At 53.3% G+C, this 20,251-nt stretch overlaps 1 protein-coding gene across 2 annotated transcripts in view; it reads left to right on the forward strand.

Annotated features, from left to right (window-relative positions):
* TTC7A (tetratricopeptide repeat domain 7A) overlaps nt 1–20,251 on the forward strand; it is a 118,802-nt gene that overhangs the window by 39,259 nt on the left and 59,292 nt on the right. For both annotated transcript variants that reach the window (XM_077749304.1, XM_077749305.1), the window contains 5 exons: nt 5,444–5,522; nt 6,298–6,455; nt 7,033–7,096; nt 16,808–16,945; nt 18,528–18,611. In XM_077749304.1, the coding sequence (XP_077605430.1) occupies nt 5,444–5,522; nt 6,298–6,455; nt 7,033–7,096; nt 16,808–16,945; nt 18,528–18,611 (523 nt within the window). The remainder of the gene's footprint in view (nt 1–5,443; nt 5,523–6,297; nt 6,456–7,032; nt 7,097–16,807; nt 16,946–18,527; nt 18,612–20,251) is intronic.

The following is a 20,251-nucleotide window of genomic DNA, read 5'->3' on the forward strand; positions in this document are numbered from 1 at the left end:
TTTTTTTTTTTTTTTTTTTTTTAAATTTTTAATGGTTTGTTTTATTTTTTGAGAAAGAGGGAGAGACAGAGAGTAAGAGGGGGTGGGTCAGAGAGAGAGAGACACACAGAATGTGAAGCAGATTCCAGGCTCTGAGCTGTCAGCACAGAGCCCGACATGGTGCTCGAACCCACAAACATGAGATTATGACCTGAGCCGAAGTCGGATGTTTAACCGACTGAGCCACCCAGGCGCCCCCATGACCTCGTGAGAGGTGTGTTCAATCAGCAGCAATTTTGTCTTGTCCTCAGCAACCGCCTGCTATCTGCAGTACTGAGGCGGGCAGGAGACACATTGCTCTAAGGGGGATTCAGGGGCCAGAATCATCCAACAGAAAAGCCCAGGAGAGCCTTCTAGTGGCCTGTGTCACTCTTTGGGGCACAGGGACACCTCTGAGGCCCATGGAGAGAACACACTCTTCCAGCCTCTCATAATGCACGGCCTGTATTTATTGTTAGCAGCCACTGCCCATCCCCCACCTCGGTCGCGAGGAAAGCTCTCCTGGCCTGGATGTCCTCAGTGCCCTTTTCCTGGGACTTGGGGTGAAGAGGAGAGCTTTACTTTTTGAAACTGATGATATGGATCTATGGCAGGAGCAAACAGCTTGATAGCTATTTGAGCTTCATCCGACCTTGTCTCTTGATTCAACTCTCCAGCTGTTGGGATCTGCCAACTGGCCGTGCTCTTTGACCAGAAACTTCTCTTACACAATTAGTGCCAGTCCTGAAATGGGGACCTCTGGGCAGAGTCACATGCACCAGTGTCTGTTTAGATTCCATTCAACCATAAATTCCATGTAGTTTCTTATTTTCTCAAATCAAACCTAATCAAAACATTTGTTGAGTGCCTACTATATGCAAAACACTTTCCTAAACTCTGAATAAATTGAGTGTGGCTAATTTAATAGACTGAACTTCTTACCTGCAGGCCATAAATGAGATACTCATTCACTCCATCTGTCTCTCAGTTCATTTTATCAGGGAATTTGTGGAATGCCTCTTGTCAACAGGGCTGATGACCAGGCACTGAGTATACAGTAGGTACTTTGTAAAGACTAGTCAATTAACTGAATTCCAGAAGTCCTGGAGTTCAGATGGCCTGGAAAGGAAAGCTGGGTTGAAAGGCAAGTGTTATCTTTCTCAGGAATCATTTCAGTGTAAAGGAAGTGAAATCTGAAGCCTTGGTGCCTATGGTAAGCCTGCCTCTCCCCCTTGGGTATGATGGCCTGTAAAGGCAGGCATCTACCAGGCTTTAGTTTTCCCATTGGAAAATGGGAGTTTATTTATTCCTCAATGATTTCTTGAGTGCCTTCTGTGTGCCAAGCATTGTGCTGGTACCTGGGAGAACCAAGCCAGCCTTACCAGCCTCATCAGAAGCTGTGAAGACTGAAGGCGACCAAGCATTTGAAAAGTCTGTCTGTTGCCTACTGCTGATGAAGGACCCCGGCGGGAGGGGGAATGGGGAGGGGCGGCAAAGGGTAGAGGGGGAAGCTTACCACCTGGAGACCTCCCTAGGTGACCCATCACTGCCTGTACATCTCTGTCTTTCTGTTCCCGGCCGGCCAGGAACAGGAGTTGGGATCAGTCGCTTCCTGGCTTCTCCACACACAGCCTGATTCTGGGCCAGGGTTTGTCTGAGGCCCTGTTTGGATATTGTTAAAAGTGGCAGCTTTGCTCAGAAAGGTCAGCATGAAAGACCAGAACAAAGAGATCTTTCAAGCCGCCCTCTCACGGGACTGGGAAAAGCCCCAGCTCTACTTGGCACGGTTAATGTTAGCTTAGGCTAGAGGGAGAAACCATCTAATTTCCCATTTCCTGGAGGGATAAGCTGAGGCAGAGGGGTGTTTCCAGCATCTTAGAACAGGTCGGGGCCAGTTGAGAGCCTGAATCTCTCCCTGTACAGCCCCGGCCACTGGAGCCTCAGTATTGGTTTTTCCTCTTTATGTGCATTCAATAAAAATTGGGATCTACCCCAAAGATGCCCAAGGGCGATTATTTGCTTTGCTAAAGAATTCCTGGGAGCTTATTGAAATACCAGAATTCCTTACAGAATTGAAAATAGTAAAATGATACAACTTTTGGCACATAGGAGCTCGTGAAGATGCAGTTCTGATTCCTTAATTGTGTGTGTGTTCATGGGGGGCAGGATCCCCAAGAGTCCGCACTTCTCTGAATCCCCTCGGCGATGCCCGTGCCGCTGGTCTGGGAACCCTCTTCTAGTGCTGATGATGTGGAGACTAAAAGCAGAGAGAGGACAGCCCTTGAGCTAGAATGAGAAAGAGAGGCCATAGTCCCTCTTGGCTCTGCGCTCCTGGTAGCAGGCTGGCCAGGCTGCCAGGGAGGAAGCTGGCAGGGAGCCCTCAGAGTGGAAAATCACCCACAGGTCCCAGGAGCTACCAGCTGTCTGTGGGCCATAAGGCCCTGGGACAGTCCGAGGGTCCAGCCTTGCCCCAGCCTGTGGCCATGGGCCCAGCTCCCAGGACAGTGCTCTCCTACAGACTTCCCAGAGCCAGCCAGTCCTTCTCTCTTCTGGGAGTTCACGCAGTCTGTCTTTCTCTCTCTCCTGGTGGTGTCTGACGCTGAGCTCCCTTCAGCTGGCCTGGCCGACGGCCTGCTTTCCAAATCTGGGTCCTTTTCTAAGGCAGAGGCCTCCGTGGGACCGAAGGGCCTGTCCTGCAGCCTCTTCCTACTTGGGCTCCTGGGGACTCCCGGTCTGTGTGGTCTGTCTACGAGGGAACCCTGCTTNAGATCCCCTCAGGTACTTCTGTCCCCTGCCCCCTACGCATTCGGTCCCGAACTTCCATGCAAAATCACAAACTTCCATGGAAAATCACGTGGCAAGTTAAAACATATTTTAATGCGATATTTAGGACCCAAATTAAAAGGAGAAAGAAAAATAATGAATATTTAGCGAGCCTCTACCACGTGCCCAGGTGTGGCTGGGCTTCGCCCGAGTTCATCTTCCTGACTGCACTGTGAGTTAATGAGGAACCCGCCTATGGATGGGGAGACAAGGACTGAGTGGCTGCTTCACTTTGCTGAGATCACAGATTCAGAATCCAGCTGCAAAGCTGGACTTTCCGTGTCAAATTGAACCTTCTGGAAGCTACCTTCCTAGCATAGGGGAAGTAGAAGACACTGAGGATCAGGCAAACCTGTGGTTTTCAAGACTGAAAGTCCATTGGAAGCCTGTGAGGACTTGATATAACCCAGATTGCTGGGCTCCGCCGCAGAGTTTCTGACTCGGGTCTGGAGTGGGGGCCTCAGACTCCCCATTGTTAATACGTTCCCAGGATGCCGATTCTGCTGGCCCAGGGAGCGCTCTGTGAGAACCTGTGCTTCCCAGGCTGCACCTCTAGTGATACACAAGATGGCTTTGAGTGACATGCAGACTTTTTATAAGTACTTCTATATTTAACATCTATTGCCAAAAAAAAAAAAAAAATACCCAACTACCATAACAAAGCCCTAATTTCAGGTGTTTTTTTGTTGTTGTTGAGATATTTACTAAAGTAACAAGAAGTAAAGTATTGCATAAATAATAACACTGATGGTGTGCAGGTAGTAGCAAAAATTGCACATGTGGTATGCAGATGACAGAAATCTAGGAGGCACTGTCCAAACTGAGGTCCTGATTTTGTAGAAGGGGAGACCATGCGCAGCCCACAGGCGAGCCCCTCCTCAGGCTGCAGGGCATCAGTAGCAGTACCCAAATTTGAATCATCTCCAAGGACACTGTGGTTTCCTGTCCTGTTTCTCCTCCCAGTCCTTCAAAAGCTCTGGACAGACTAGGAGAGGTCGCTGTGACTCTGACTCTTCTGTCCCAGGGGTCTTCATCTCCATTCTCGAGCCGCACAAACGAGGGTCTGTGTTTATAATGTTAGTAGTTTGCACGGTTTTATTTCTTCTCTGAAACCAGAGGTTCCAGAAGGCAGAGACTCGGTCTGCGAATTTGTCCTTTCATGGCTTCAGGCCCCACAGCTCCTAGGAATCTGTTCTGTGCATGAAAGTTGCAGGAGGGGCTCCTGCGACTTCCTAGCTGCCACCTTTGGCCTTTCACCCCTCTGTAGTCTTTCATTTCTGAATCTGACCAGCCGGCAGCCTCTGCTTTCTGTTGTGAGCTGTGATCCAGGGAACCCCCACAGGAAATGAGACGGGCGGTGCTCAAGCATTTGCTGAGCACATGCTTTGTGCCAGGAGCTATGTGAAGGCTGAGGGTCAGGAGCAAGACCGGAGCCCTGCCCTTGGGAGCACAGTGCACGAAGGGTCAGCCACGCAGTGTCATCCTTCTGAAGAGGAATTAACAGGGTGCAAGAGGGACGCAGGCAGGAGTGGTGAGCATGGTGGGGGTGGGGGGGAATCTGGGCTGGCTGCAAGGAGGAAGTGATATTGGAAAGGCTTTCTGAGGATGAATGAGGAAGGGCTGTTTAAGGCAATGGGAGAAGTCTGTGCCAAGACTTGACAAAGATCACCTGGGTCAGTTCAAAATGGACCTGAGTGGCTGGAGATGAGATGGGAGACAGGCAAGGGGACAGACCCATCAGCCCCGCAATGCCTTGCTGAGGACCTAGACTGGATTCTGTAAGCCCTGGGGGTGCTGACCGAGGGGCCAGCCTGGGGAGGAAAAAGATGACTTTCGTCTGTCAAGGAGACCCCTCCAGGGGCGACAGAGTTTCAAAGTGTAGGCCACCACTAGTAGGTTGTGCAAACTAGTGGGTTGCAAGCTCTGTGTAGTGGACTGCGGCCAGCATTTTTAGAAAGAGGAGTAGAGGGAGACGTAAAGTAGAAAATACCAGAGGGGAGCTAGGTAATGTGTCAAGAAACTTGCTTCGGTTTTATGTAAGGAAAGTGTGTACATACTGAGTTGCAATTTAAGATGTATTTTTTTACTCTGGCTCACACTTTAAAAAGCTTGCAAATTATTTCAGGGCCCAGAAAGCTGACAGGGGCCAGCAGGGAGGTGATACTGGCCTTTGTGGTGATGCAAGTTGGTCTAGGGCTCTGGTGACGGGGACTGAGAGGTGAGGATGGACCCCAGCATTGACCGGGTGTGGTGGGTGAAGATGAAGAATTTGAGGCTGATTCAAGTCAGAAAGTCTGACACCAGCCAAGGCTTTGGGGCCAATGTGACATCTTGTTTGATATACTCCATCTTGGTCTCCTTCTGGTAGTGATTGGAAGCCTGGGTTCCTGGGGGCTGTGAGGGAGAAGGATCCTTCTTGTTCTTTGATTGCCGATGTCCTGGGCTTCTAGGATCCTGGTGTTACAACTCTGACCTTTCATTCTAGTTGACTGTTTTCAAGTAAAACTCAAAGGGGCGGGCTTCTGCTTACATCTGCAGGTTTGATGATGGTGTCTGTGGGGACTAGGCTGGTAATGACCCTGCTCTGCTGTCTTCCCTCTAGGAACATTGTGAAAGGGATGAGAGAACTCCGGGAGGTCCTACGCACCGTGGAGACCAAAGCAACTCAGAATTTCAAAGTGGTAATAACACACGGCCAGGACCTTGGGGCTGGGTGCTGGCTGTGGCTGGCCTGTTCAGGACTCACTTTTAGTGGGATCCCTTAGAAGTGCTAGCAGGCAGCCTCTGAATCAAGGATGACAGTATGTTTCATGCATGCTTCTCCTCTCCCTGTCTGTGCTCATGGCAGACATTGTTAATCAATCTCCGCATTCTCTCCCACTGCACCTAGGAGGCATCCTCAGCATCCTTACCACAGCGCTGCCCACAGGCCCTAGCGTTAGATCAGAGTTAAAACCTAATATCGTCCCTTCCTAGCAAAGTGGTGTGCTCGTTCTTAGGGATTGTTTATGAACTTAATAAATAACCTGGACTCGCTTTCCTGCCCCAATTCAGGCCTACCTTCTCAGGCTTCAGTTCACCCAAACTCAGAGCCACAGCTGCTTCTCACTCTAGAATTTTTGGTCAAATATCAGAAAGGGATCTGGTCGAGAGAGCTGCTGTGCCAGTGGCTTTATGCTCTGCAAGGGCTTGCTGAATACTCAGAGCGGCGCTGGGCCCCATGGGCCCAGAGGAGGAGGAAACGTATGTCTTGTCTAGGAGAGGAAACAGGGCAGCAGATGAAGTAGAAGCCATCAAAGGCCAACAGAAGGGGTGCTGGAAACAGAACAGGGGGCTCCTTGGGGGTGGAGTGGCGGGCCTCCTGAAGGGGCAGCACATTGCAAACAAAGGCAAGTGGGTTTGGCTGGGTGCTAGGTGGAGGGCGTTCCAGGTCTGACTTCCTCCCTCTCCTGCCAGATGGCGGCCAAGCATCTGGCAGGGGTCCTGCTCCATTCCCTGAGTGAGGAGTGCTACTGGAGCCCCCTGTCCCACCCGCTGCCTGAGTTCATGAGCAAGGAGGAGAACTCTTTCATCACACAGGCCCTGCGGAAGCCTCACCTCTACGAAGGAGACAAGTAAGCCCTGCTGGTCTCATGCCACACTTGGGCTCCGGCCCCGCCGACATCCCCTGTCTCTGCCCTGCCCTTCCCCCAGCTGCCACCCAGCTCACTGCCAGGCAGGCAGCAGCAGAAGCCGGATAGACCAGGGAAGACAGTCCCAGGATGGGGGTTGGGAGGAGAATTCGCTAAGGCATCCGAAGATCTAATTATTTGGAGGGCATCTGCCTCCCTTCTAGTCTTGGTGTGCCTTCTCTTGTGTTTGTTTAATAACTGAAGGTGGGATCTGTGAGCGGCTCTCCCCGGCCCCCTGCCCCAGCTGCTTCATGTAGCACTGGGTGCTGGAAGGCACGTTTCTTCCCCTGGAGCATCTGTGGTATTTCTGGCCCCACCACCCACCCCAGTCTTTCAGATCTATAACTCTGGGGCTTGATAAAGAGCTCCAGGCGGTATCCGGTGCGGATAAATTATGCAGCAGAGGGTCACCTTACCGGGGCAGCTGCCGACTGTGGGGCAGAAGGGCCCGTGTGGTGGGCCGGCCGCATTGCTTTGAGAGCGTTGTGCTGGATCCCGGGCTGTCGTTTGTGTCTTTCAGCCTCTACTGCCCGAAGGATAATATTGAGGAAGCCCTCCTGCTGCTCCTCATCAGTGAGTCCATGGTAAGCGCCAGGGCTTTCCTTCACTGCCCCCGTGGGGTAGGACTGTGGGGCTCAGGCACAGGCCATGGGGTCCTGACCCTGCTCAGCCTCCCATGGACATCCCTGAAGCAGGATTCTTGGACTTGCGCCCCACACTGGGGTGAGGCTGGCTAGGCTACTAGGTTTGAGTCCAGTGCACAGGGCTGCATTCGGGGGTGTGAGTAGGGACTGAGTTATGAGTCCCAGCACCTCTTCTGGGATTACAAAAGACGATTTTACCAGCAAGTCGTCAGTATGCACTGAGCAGCCCTGTGCTTGTTCTGGGACTGATGTGAGGGAGTGGAAGGAGCATGTACTTTTGAGGCAGAAGGTCTGGATTTTGGCAGAGCTGTCACCTGAGGGCCATGGGCAAATCTAGTGCCTTTGAGCTTCAGTTTCTTCCCGTTAGATGATAGTAGTGCACAAAGTAAGTGTGCCCATAGAAGGAATTCACTCATTCACGCAACTATTTATTATCATCTACTTTGTGCCAGGCCCTGTTCCAGAAGCCAGAAAGCAGCAGCAAACAAGCGGGGAAAAGTCTCTACCCTCACGGACCTTACATTCTAGTGAGGGAGATGGACAATGAATTAATCAAGCACTACAATATCCAGGGTGCTAGTGTCTGAGTGCTATGGAGAAATAAAGCAGAGGAGGGATAAAGTGTGCTGGACAAAGCGTGCAGGAAGTGCTCTTTGGATGTTTTCATAAGACCTATTTCCCTTGCCTCAGGCAGGGAGATCTCACACACACACACACACACACACACACACACCTGTTCACACACACGTATTCACACACATGTTCACACACATGCATGCATGGGCTCTGGAGCCTTGGTGGAGGGGAGAGTGTGGCGCAGGGGTCGGTGAGAAGGACAGCCTGGACTGGCCGGAGGGAGGCAGAGTAGGGGTGTGCAGGAACACCGGAAGCCAGGGGGTGCAGGTGGTACCCACGTGGGCTGCCTGGGGGGAGTCCAAGGCTGGGTCTGAGCCCTCTGACTGAGGGGCCCCTCAGAGCTTGTGAGCTGAGGACACCCCACCTCCCCCCAGGTTGAGGACCTAGTTCGCTAAATTGGCACATCTGACAACAGCATGTGGAAGTAGAGTTTAGGAAACCAAGACCCCATGAGATGGGTCCCTGAAGAGCCTGAAACTAATATTCCTTTGGACACCGGGGACCACGTGGTAACAGGATTTGTTCAGAGGGCTTTGGTCAGTGGGTTTCTTCCACCTCTCCGGGTCTGTCAGCAGGTAGGCAGGAGGAGGGATGCTGGCCCGGGGCAGCGAGAGATTATATCCCTCCTCAGCCAGGCTGTGGACCTGAAGGTTTGCAGGTCAGGCTGGTGAGGGGGTGAGTGGTTGCTCCAAGAAGGGGCACCCAGCTGGTTCGCCTGAGGGGAGGATGGAAATGCCAAGTGCAGGATTTGATTTGCATGGGAGAGCAGTGTTCTTTTCATGGAAAGTGGGCCCCCACCCTGACCACAGACTGAGCCCCAGTGCCTACTTATGGAATCTCAGACATAGACCGGTGCCCTGCCCTGCCCCCACCCACACACCAGTGCCATCTCACCACCTACACCCTCGAATGAGACTGCACTGAAGTCATCTGTCTCGGGAAACCCCCTTCCTGTGCTGAGGAATGACAGATGGGAGGCAAAAAGGTGAAAGCAGGAACGTTTCTTAGGTCCTTTCTCTGCCAGGTTCCAAGGCGATTATCTCATAGAGGGAGGTGTTATGCTGAGCCACGTGAAAAAAATAACCATTTCATATGGTTCGGTCTAGTACTAATATGTTCTCACCATACAGATGAGAAAAATAAGGTCCGGGGCAGGTATGGATCTTGGTCAGGGTCATACAGTAATAATCCTCACAGCCATGATCTGAATGAAGTCCACCTCCATAAATAGCTTCCAAAGCATAGGCCATGGAGCCGACACCCTGGACTGCAGTCCGCGGCCACTTACAAACTACTCTGATTCTTAGCTTCCTCATCTGTACAAGGGCCAAGGGGGTAGTTTTGAGGATCAAATGAGACGAGGCTGAGGGAGGGCTTTGCAAGCAGGGACGTGCCTGTTGATGTGAGATGGCAAGGACCGAGGCTGGACTCTGTCTCCCTTAGCCATTTTTGGTGGCCTCTGCCTGATCTGGGAAGAGCTCAGATGCCCTTCCGTTAGGTTATGCCCCCCAGCCCAACCCCAAACCCTCAAGCTGCCCTGTATCCAAAGTGAAGAATGGCCTTTCACAAAAAAGTGGCCTGGATTTGAAGCCAAAGTGAATTTTCCTAAATGTGTGGTTTCCATCCAAGCAACCCCTGCCCTTTTGCAAGAAGCTTTGTGACTTGCTGGCCTGCCAGAGAGACCCAGAGGGTGCAGGCCGGCTTGCCAGGCAGTGTCCTGGGAACTCCTGTAGCACACAAAGCAGAGGAAGTGCCCAGACGCTGTGTGCGCTGGGCTGGGAGGAGGCACTCTTCCGGGGCCGGCTGGTTTGTTTCCTCTTGCTCACACCCAGCCTGTCACATGGCTAGAAACTTCAGGAATCTGGGGGAGCGCTTTGGTGTCTCATCTACAGAGGCCTTTCCACTTGGGATCTGGATCTGGCCTCTGTGGCTCAGAGCTGTTTCTCAGAGAGACCAAGTAGCCTCTGACTTCTTCCTTGCCCTTGTTTCATACCCTCTTTCCCTGCGGGTCACATTTTCAATTGGGTGCGGGCACCACTATGCCAGCCTCCCGGGCTCTGATCCCTTAGCTGAACCCTGAGGCCCAGCCTGGCTTCCATGTACCTGTGGGTTTTTCCTCATCACCCTTTGATGCTGGCTGGGCTTGGCTGCAGATGATAGGGAGAAGCCTCTAGAACAGCAGCTGGCTGCCTCGGCTGCTACTTGGGTTTTCCTAATACCTGCAGAATTCATTATGCTGCGGTAAAAGCTACCCCAGCAGAGCCAGCCCGGGAGACATAATCATGAAAGCTTTCCACCTCCAGGATCAGCAGAGCAGCTGCTTTGGGAAAGGGTGTCCGCAGGTTTCTTGAGGATGTCAGCCCCTATTTCGTGGTTTGGAACTCAGGAGTAGCCTGCAAGCAGTCTTGAGTGTGGGGCTGTTACCTTAGTTACGCTTTTTATTACAGGCTAACCAAGCGTGATCAGAATGAATAGGGAATCCCCTTGTCTTTCAAGAGGTAAATAGAAACCTTACCCCTGCTTTTACAGAAATGCAAGGGATGTGAGTTATAACCGGTTGAAGAAGATTTGTGTTTTGGACCTACTCTTGAGTCTTTGGAGCCAAAAGGATATTTTATTTATTTTTATCTTTTACTTATTAAAAAAAAATTTTAATGTATTTATTTTTGAGAAAGAGAGAGAGCATGAGCAGGGGAGGGGCAGAGAGAGAGAGAGAGACCCCGAATCCAAAGCAGGCTCCAGGCTCAGAGCTGTCAGCACAGAGCCTAATGCGGGGCTCAAACTCTTGAAACGCGACATCATGACCTGAGCTGAAGTCAGACATTTAACCCACGGATCCACCCAGGCGCCCCCACAAGGACATTTTAAAATCCATCCATCCACCCACTCATTTGCCCATCCGTCCTTCCGTCCATCTGTCCATCCATCCAGCTTTGTTAGAGAAGCTGTAACACGCCAGGCCATGCTGAGCACTGGAGAAACAGTGATGAGGAGTTCAGTCATAGCCCCCCTTCCCAGAGGTACTTCCACCTACTAGAGTATGTATCCAGGGAGCTGGAGGAAGTCCTGGTCCTCCTGGCAGGAAGAACCCCCCCCGCCCCCAGTCTGCTGAAGCCTAAGTATATATTCTAGTTTTTAAAAGAATCATATATCAAAAACTAGTCTAATTTTCTCTAATAGTTGGGGAACCAGGAAGTACAGAAATCTTGATCATTTCTAAAATACCGATCTAGGCATCAAAATATACGCTAAGGCAGACAATCCGTGGGTCCCTGTGTTACTCAGCTGGTAGAGAAGTTGCTGCTGGCTTCAGGCACTTGGAAACTAAAAAAGCACAAGGCCTGGTGTTGAGTGAGATGGGGGTGGACGCCTCTGGGGACCAGGACCCTGCAGCTTAACGAACTGTGCCAGGCCCAGTGTCAGGCACCCAGCAGTCTGAGTCTGGAATTCACCATTCACAATCTGTGGCCTGGGCAGGGTTCTTACCTCCCTGATCCTCAGTTTTCTCATCTGTAAAATGAGGCTGCTAAGGCCTCTCTTGCACAGAAAAAGCAAGAAAATGAACCCAAAGGTGCCTAGTACATTGTAGATGTTCACGTATTTGTTTTGTCCTGACAAATACTGGTTCCAATTCAGTCATTTTAGAATACATTGAGGCTCAGTTTTGGTTGGGAGAAAAATTGGTTTGAGGATACCATTCAGTTTAAAAAAAAAAAAAAAAAAAGCAAGCAAGTGCTTCTTGGGCTTGATTCCATTTGGGACTTAGCAGATGAGCACAGACTGTTCCAGCGTTTGGCACCTGGTTTGCTCCAACACAAAGGCCCTGCGCTGCTGCGGGCTGTGATGGCAAAGGGTTTGATAATGCCACCAGCTCGGAGCATTCGGTTCAGTAGAGGTGGGAGAGCCTCTCGTCCTCACTGGCAGGAAGAGCTGTGATTTCTGCCGCAGAAGCCTGACGCGGCAGGAGAGTGGGGGCTGGCGTGGGCCTGGCCCGGGCTGGGACACGTCACAGAGCATGCTATTTCTTGGACCCACAGCTTGAGAGCCGTGGTAATTATGTCTGCTGGTGGGGGACGAGAGCACGAGCAGAACATGACAGTGCCCCCCCCCCCCCCCAGGGAGGGGCAGGCACCAATCACGGAAGCTGCTGGGAGACTCCGCTCCGGGGTGCTTTTGTGGGGTGCCAGCAGCAGGCCCTGAGACTGGGTCCCTGACCATCGGAGCAGCCGTGTCTGAGAACAGGGCTGGACACGTTGCCTAAGAGGCTTTTTCCCTGATTGAAAGGCCAGGCTTTGTGCTTTGCTTTGGTTCCTTTCTAAGCAGAGCCATCCCAGGGCTTCTGTGGCATAGACGAGGCTACTGGACACTTTTTCAGAAGCCTTCGGGGATGAACTCAGAATGACTCTGTTCTAATCTGGGTCCCATCTATTTGTATGCCTTGGGGAGCCTCCCTGGGCCTCCGTCTTCTCATCTGTAAGACAGGACAGTAGTACATGAGGTCACTGTGAGATGTTTATAAAGTACTCCACAAGTTCATTCCCTTTCCTTCTCTTTCGCCGTTCGTGTCCAGGATCAGAGAGGAGAAACGGGGCTGGGTGGAAGCGAAGGTTGGTGTGATCTGAGGCCCTGCAGTCAGCATAAGGTCAGGACCAAGGCAGGCAGAGGAAGCCTATGAGGCAGCAGATGCTGTCCTGGACTGGCCGTTGGAGGTACAGCCTGAACTCTCAGGGCCCTTGCACAATGAGTTCACCTTCTGGGACTCAGTTTCCTTGGAGGTAGAGCCTGAACTCTCAGGGCCCTTGCACAATGAGTTCACCTTCTGGGACTCAGTTTCCCATCTGCCCAGGGGACATAGTGGTTTCCTCCTGCCCCTCCATGGGGTTACTGTGAGGCCAGATGAGATGTGACGGATGTGACCCTGAAAAGGTGACGTGCAGCACACCTAAGGGATGGCTGTTGGAAGAAGAGTCTCCTGCCTTGGCTCTCACGTGGGCTGCCCTGCCTGGAAACGTGGCAGTTGCCCTGCTGACCTTCCTGCAAGGCCCTACGCTTGCGCCATGGATCCTTCTCCAAAGACCAGATGTGGATCACGCTGGCAGTGATGAGCTGCTGGATGGTGGGAGTAGGGAAGAGCATGCTTCTTTGGCTTTCCCCCTTTTGGCTGGCAGAGGGCCTGGGGTGAATGCCCTTAGTCTGGAGGAGGCTGCCATGGGGGGGAACAGCCAGAGGGCCCAGGCTGGGAGAAGGTACAGCTCACGGGCCCTGCCTGGGACAGAATTCGTGGACCAGACAAGGGCAGGGCATCTCCAGAGGCGGAGGGGCCTGGAGGTTGCACTGGGAGAACATTCTGCACTATACCCAGCCTTGTAAGGATGGTGGGAGTGAGAAGAATCTTGAGTGTCTGCATACTGCTTTATGGGTCATAGGCACCGTCACATCTGTCACTGCATTTGGTCTGAAGGATTTCCTAGCAAGGCCATTTGGATGGTGGAGGGAAAGAGTGGCTGGGACTAGTTCCAAGTAGGCTGCTCGTGAATCTTGGAGTGTCGCTGGCCCGAGGGTGGTGAGCCCAGGGGAGGAGGGACAGGACACCCGGGGAACATGGGCAGCGACCAGAAGCCCCCTGAGTGTCTGAGGCCCCACCCTCTGTGCCGCACAGGAATCCCAGCCTGCTACTAGCCCCCACAGCTTCCTTCCCTATTCCCCCCACCTGGCGGGCCAGCACCACCATAGCGTTTCACCGCAGCCCTGCCCTAAAGCCATAGCAACTGGGGCAAACTTCTGCTTTTGGCTTTCCTTTGGGGAACCATGCTTACCTTCTGACACAGGTGCCAGGTCCTGAGGACCCCTGGGGAGACACCTTCTCTGCCGTCTGCCTCCTGGGGAGGCCCGGCCCCAGGCCCAGGAGATGCTCACATCTGTTCCTGGGCCTCTGACTTAATCCATGCCCAGTGCTGGAAATCCACCGCTCCCATCCCCCAGGCACACATTCAGAGATGCTCTTGTCTTACAGGGCAAGGTCTAGGGCAAGAGGAGAAAGTTTCCACACTAGGCCCAGAAATCTTTCCCTCTCAGCGTCACTCATTCTACAGACATGGACCAAGGAAGGTGCTGGGGACAGCGAGACTTCCCTGCCTCAAGAGCCCGAATATTGTCCCCCAAGAACTGTTGCGCATACAGGGGCTGGGGTCTGTGTGTCATGCTGGGAGAGGTCACGGGCAGGGAGCCTTGCCTGGTGGGATAAGTCAGGTCAACGCTTGAAGAAACAGGTACGTGAGTTGGGTTGTAAGGAGCCAGGAGGCATCCAGATTGACAGAGGGCACGGATAGTCCGTCCATGGTGCAGAGAGGGACTATAGAGTCCCGTGGGGCAGGGGGACGACCCGGAGCTGGTTGGGGGAGGAGCTGGCCAGGGGAGCTGGGTCTCGTGGTGAAGGGCCTCCTGTGGCAGCCACAGAAGCGGAGGTTTGACTTTGTCCTGGAGCAGTCTGGAGGGGGTCGGGAGCCAGGGTCTGCAGGGGCTACTCTGCAGGACAGGCCACCGAGAGCTGAGGCCTGTGGTCATAGCTCGCCGCTCACCGTCCCCAGAAGGATCCTGCTGTGCACGGTGGCTTCCTAGGTCCTGCATGTGCCCACTCCCCACAGAGAAGCCCCCACCCCCACTCCGCCGCAGGCTGCCTCAGCGTTGTCCCCTTTCCATCAGGACCCCTCTCCCACCCGAGCTCTAGGTCAAATTCCACTGGACACAAGTACTGCTGCTGCTTCCAGAAGGTTCCGTGGTCCCTCCCTGAGGGCAGGGACTTGTACCTCCTGTCCTCTCATTGTCCCCCACCCCTGTCATTGCTGCCTGGCAAGGCTGCCTCTCTGGGCCCCACCCTTGGTGGCCAGGGCTGGGGAGCTGCTGGAGGGGAAGGGCGGAAGTGGAGGAGGGGCGAGGTACACGGCCAGTGTTGTGTTCCTGCTCTGCTTAGAGAAATAGCTCCTGCCAAGCCTCAGAATTTCTTCTCTCTTCCTGATGGTGCCTGTGTGGGTGGATTTTGCTGAGAAGGAGAGGGATTTCTCTGGCACTTTCCCTCTCTGCTCCTCTCCCTTAACCCTTTGGAGCTCCTGACCAGCTCTTTTATATCAGGCTGCACCAGTGTTCATCCTTTCTGGGGATCTCCTGGCATGCCCAGCACCTTCTCCTGGGGCCGGTCCATGTACATGGTGGGGGGTTGGCAGCCCTCACCTGCTGTGGGTGGAGGATCACCCTTCAGGGCCCCTGGCCACTGCCTTGCCTTCCTGAAATGCCCCCCATGGTTGAGTCACTTCCTTGGGTCTTACAGGCATTTGGGCTTCCTGAAGCCTCTGGGAATGCACTTCAGGCCTGCACAGCAGGACACTTTTCAGAGCCTGCAGTCTGAAGGCCATTGACCTTCTGCCTCTATAACCACTTGCCCTTGGGAACCTCAGCCCCTGACCTGCAGGAGGGGTTAGTAGTCCTTCCCAGGTGTGTTTTGAGGACCATCTGAGGCTAGGTAGGATTGTCCGGATCTGTCAGTGGGAAATGGGTTTTAAGAGCCATTTTAAGCTCCCTTTTATCCCAGCATCCTTGGTTCTGAGGTCCTGTGTGGGGAAGTAGATAAGGGGGTTCAGTCCCTGAAACAGAAGGAAGACAATACTGAGAGCTGCCAGTAGGAGCATCTGGCTGGAACCCAGCTTTGCTTCAGCTCAGATATAGCACTCAGAGTGTGTGTGTGTAAGGCAGGGGTTCCAGAGCATCCCTAGTCTGGTCCCTGCTCTGTTGGTGCTCAGCTGAAAGAACGATGATTCGTGTTGAATTATTCCCAAGCCTGAGTGTTGTTCCCAGGGCATGGGTTTACAAGAGGGGGTGGGATCATAGGCCACAGAAAATCCTAAATCCCCACGGGGGAGATTTCAGGCAAAACAGAGCTCCATGCTCCAGATTGTACAGAGTCACCTACTCCTAAAGTACATTTTCCCATTCTCCTCCCCCCACCCCACCTCCTGCCACCACCCTCCCACCCAGTAGCCACCTGGCAGCTCTGAGCTATTGAACTCCTAAGTGCTGGACACCAAGCACAGAGGCCATGTGTTATAGGAGAGGTTTCTTAGGGAACTCCGAGAGGATAGTTCCATGGTCAGGAGTCAGGATGGGGTCTGGGTTGGACACAGAGGTGATGAGAAGGAGATATAGGGGTGGGGGGTCCTTATGAGAGGGACTTGAGGGACCTGCAGAGGGCACCAAGGGGCCACCGCCCAAGCACCCCTCCTGTGAGTCAAGCAGCAGAACCACCCACCTGATCTAGACAGTTCCAGATCCTACCGGAAGCTCTTTCTGTGAGTGGACAACTCCAAGCACACAAGGAGCTGTTCCACAAAACATATAAACATATTCTCAGAAGTGCCAGTGTCTGAAAGACAGATGAGGGCTGAGGGGCCCCTCTGGATGAGAGGAGATGAAGGAGATATGCCCCCTGAATGCAGGGCATGGTCCTGGATTGGGTTCTGGGATGAGAAAACTTCTAGTGAGACCAGCAGCGGGAAGGTGGTGAGATCTGACTGCGAGCGGGTAGCAGAGGTTTCAGTTTTACACTTCCTGAAACACTGGCCTTCCTCTTGTGCTTGTAAAAAGAATGTCCTCTTGCATTTAAGGGTAACAGGTCATCTTACCGTAATGACTCTATTATTATTATTGTTACTACTATGTACTAGAGACAAGCAAATGTGGTCAGTGCCATTATCCTTGCAATTTGTGTAGGTTTGAGATTTTGCAGACTAGAACATTGAACACCAGGAGCCCTCAGAACTGCTTCCTCACCTGGGCTAAACCCTAAACCCTAAAGAGAGGGTTTTCCCTCTTTCATGGGGGCCTTCATAGGAGTGGGGAAAGGCTCTGGCCATTTCTAGGAGGACAGCCTGGGTTAGCAGCGGAAGGGTGATGGCCACCGGGCCTTGGAGGCAGGCAGCTGCTTATTTTCTGTCCTTGCTCTTTCCCAAACCACGTCCCCCACAGGCTACTCGAGACGTGGTGCTGAGCCGGGCACCGGAGCAGGAAGAGGACCGGGCGCTGAGCCTGCGCAACGCTGCGGCCATCTATGACCTCCTGAGCATCACGCTGGGCAGGAGAGGCCAGTACGTCATGCTCTCTGAGGTACGGTGGCCCACCCCTCCCCAGAAGTCAGGTGGCGCGCTGAGGACCTCCTCCTCTGCCCCTTTCCTGACTCCACCATGGGGCACAGTCGGTGCTTGGGAGACCAGGCTTGGGACCATTCCATTTCCAATGCTGGGAGAGCTGCCCATCACTGGCAGGGTGGGCTTTGGTTTTGGTTTTGGTTTTCGGTTGTTTTACTAGTGTTTTTATGTGATATTAAAAAAAAAAAACAAAAAAAAAAACACATGGCGTTGCATAGAGAAGCACAAGGGGAAATTTTCCAGCCCTCAGTTCTCCCCACAGATGACACTGGTGTTTCATGACTGCCTCTCCCAACAGGATTCTGAGTTCGGTGTGTGTTGGAAACCTGGGCCCCCTCCCACCCCAGCTAGACGGAGCACCCCCAATCTATTGAGCAGACCCTATTGGAGCAATGCTGCAGGGATAGTGCCTTTCTGGGGTGAAGGCAGGGGGACCAAGCCGCCCCTCTCTGCATCTCCCACAGTGCAAATGGCACACGTACATGTTTGAGCTTTCCCATCTGGGCTGGGATCAAAGGTGGCACTGGGGTCCCTGTCTCCCTGTACCGGGTGCGCCTCTTGGCAGTAGATTCTCTTCCTACCTGTTTATGGGGCTCCTGAGGGGGCGGTGATATCTGTTGAGCCCCTGCTTGCACCAGGTGTCACGCAAGGTACTTTCAGAGGATACCTTCTTTAAGTAGGGTGTTCTTTCAAACTTACCAGTGAGGAAGGCAAGGCTCATAGAGGTGGTTTCTTGCCCAAGGTGGCGGAGGGAGGGCACACTGAGCCAGCAGGCATGTGAACCCAGGCCAGTGAGCTCTTAAAGTACATACTGTCTGGTCCTGTGACGTCACCTCTGTTCCCCACCCCGCCTGACCATGGCCACATGGTGAATCCTGTCCTCACATGCTGGCTTCTGCCTCCATTGCCTAAAAGCACTTGTATTGTCTATCAGATCTCACCAGGCCGCCCCTGATTTGGGGTTGCCCTGGCTCAGACAGGCCAGTGGGCGGTCAGTCTTCTTGGTGATCATAGAGAATAGCGGAACCGAGAAAAAGCCTTTCCATTTGGGGGGCTTTGTAGTCAGCCTGTTCTGCCGCTTACTGGCCCTGTGACCCTGATAAGTCATTCAGGTCTCAGTTTCCTCATCTGTGAAATGGGCATAATGAGAGAAGCACCTCAAAGAGTTGTTGGGTTGAATAAATGAGTTAATACATGTACAAAGCTGGGAATGGTACCATGCACAATAATGTCATGGTTTTATGGTTTTTATGGGATGTTTCCATATTAGAAACCCAGGCCCAATTTCATTCACTTTGGACCATCATCCTGTAAGGTTTGAAAACCGAGAGCCAGAGAGGATAAGAGACTTGTGCAAAGTCATGCAGCATGCCCGTGGCAGGGACAGGTGATGTCTGGTGTTTGCTGACCAAGTGTGGGCCTCAGGCAGCCTCCTCCAGGAAGTGATTTGGGCAGTGGTTACCTTGGAGAGGAATGGGCTGGACTTGGGGGGGAAGGGAGGCCCCCTGGTGGGGAAGTGCTGACTGGTCCTCTCTCCTCAGTGCCTGGAGCGAGCCATGAAGTTTGCCTTTGAAGAATTTCACCTTTGGTACCAAGTGGCCCTCTCCATGGTGGCTTGTGGGAAGGTAAGACCCAAAGCATGTGTGGGGTGGGGGAGGTTGCACACCCATTCTTGGGGTCTCTGCTCTCCTCTGGTCCTTCCCAGAGGTTGGTGGATGGTGTGGCAGTGATTCAGAAATGTCCTCCAGCATCGGAGGAGAGTGGGGGGCAGCAGAGGGTCTCACACAGCCCCCTGTGTGGCACTGGTGTTCCCTTCTGAGTTACGAGGTGCCAGGTGTGCAGTGTGAGTCTGTGGATGCTTTTCTCCTAGCACATGTGCACACATGGGGCATCGGAGCATTTCCGTGTGTGACTTGAGTACAACTGTGTGAAACCGGCCTGGGACTAGGGTACCGGGCAAGGAGCACGCTGTTCCCTTTGGGCCGTAGCTCTCTTCCTGCCCTTTGAGTGTGGTGTTGGGAAAGAACCTTCCCATGGAAGAACCTGCCTGGGAGGGAGGGGTTGGGGGTGGAGCAGAGCAGCAGCTCCCAAACTTCAAGTTTGGAGGGACGACTGTGTCAGAGGCTGTGGCCGGGGTGGGGGCAGGGAGTCTGGGGCACCAGGGCCACCTTTGCCCTCTACCCACCGAGCCCGGTTCCAGCACCCCCTGCTTTCTCCTCTGATGAGAGCTACACTTACATAAGCCTCTATTTTCAGCAGTAACATGAAAGGAAAACCTTTCCGGAGCTGGGTGCTGAGGGTGTTAGAGCTGAGGACGTTACGAATGCAGGAAATAAGGTGGCAGGAGCTTGCAGATCGTGCCAAGAGCTGTAAACACCCAGAGCCCTTTTGTGAGGCTGAGGGAATTCCTGCCCCCTCCCCCGCCCATCTGTGCCACCTGCCATTTCTAGCCCTCCTGCTCATCTCCGAGGCGGGCCTTCCTGGGCTTGCCAGCATCTCCCCCACAGACAGAGGCTGTGCTGGCCGGGTCAGGCAGGGAAGAGGAAGAAGAGCAGGTGCCACAGCCTGACGTGGGAAGGGGCCAGGGGAGTATGGTGAGAATCATGTGGGGAGCCTCCCACCCCTGCATCCCATCCCCACTGGGCATTTGTCTTCCCAGACCTCTTCCCCTCCCCCATCAGATTGACTTCCCAGGGCCTAAATGCTTGTCCTAAATGCATAGACATGATGTATCCTGGCTCTGTGCTCAGCAGGGTCCTGTCAAGGCTCAGGGGGCGCTCAAGCCACAAGCCATGATGGAATGAGGCCTGAGGGAGGGGAGGAGGTAGGGCTGAAGCTTATGTGAGCCTGGGCAGACAGCTCCCAGTGGCATGTGACAGCTTCTTCCCGACTCTGGGAAACAAAGAGCCTCTAGTCTTGTAATAGTGGCCATGAACCAGGAGGAGAGGCCCACAGCCAGGGAAATGATCCTCCCCCTTCTGTGAGTTATGAACTCCCTTTGAGGTGCCAAGGAAAGTTGGGGACCCCTCTCAGAAGAATGTACCACACTCAGAAGGTAGCTTTGATCTCTGGTGGTGCTCCAGGAAGCCCCCCAGTCTCAGGAGAAGGTGTCGTGTTAGTCTGGGAGGTACAGGATCTCCAAGCCCCCTACTGAGAAGAGCCAGGCTCAGAGAGGTCCACACACAGTCTGGCACGTCCCAGGATCCAGGGAGTTGGACGCCTTCACAGACCAGCAAGGTGGGGACGAGAGTGGACCTACAGGCAG

The sequence above is a fragment of the Crocuta crocuta genome, unplaced genomic scaffold (genome assembly GCF_008692635.1).
Source record: "Crocuta crocuta isolate KB4526 unplaced genomic scaffold, BGI_CrCroc_1.0 scaffold118, whole genome shotgun sequence".
NCBI classification, from domain to species: domain Eukaryota; kingdom Metazoa; phylum Chordata; class Mammalia; order Carnivora; family Hyaenidae; genus Crocuta; species Crocuta crocuta.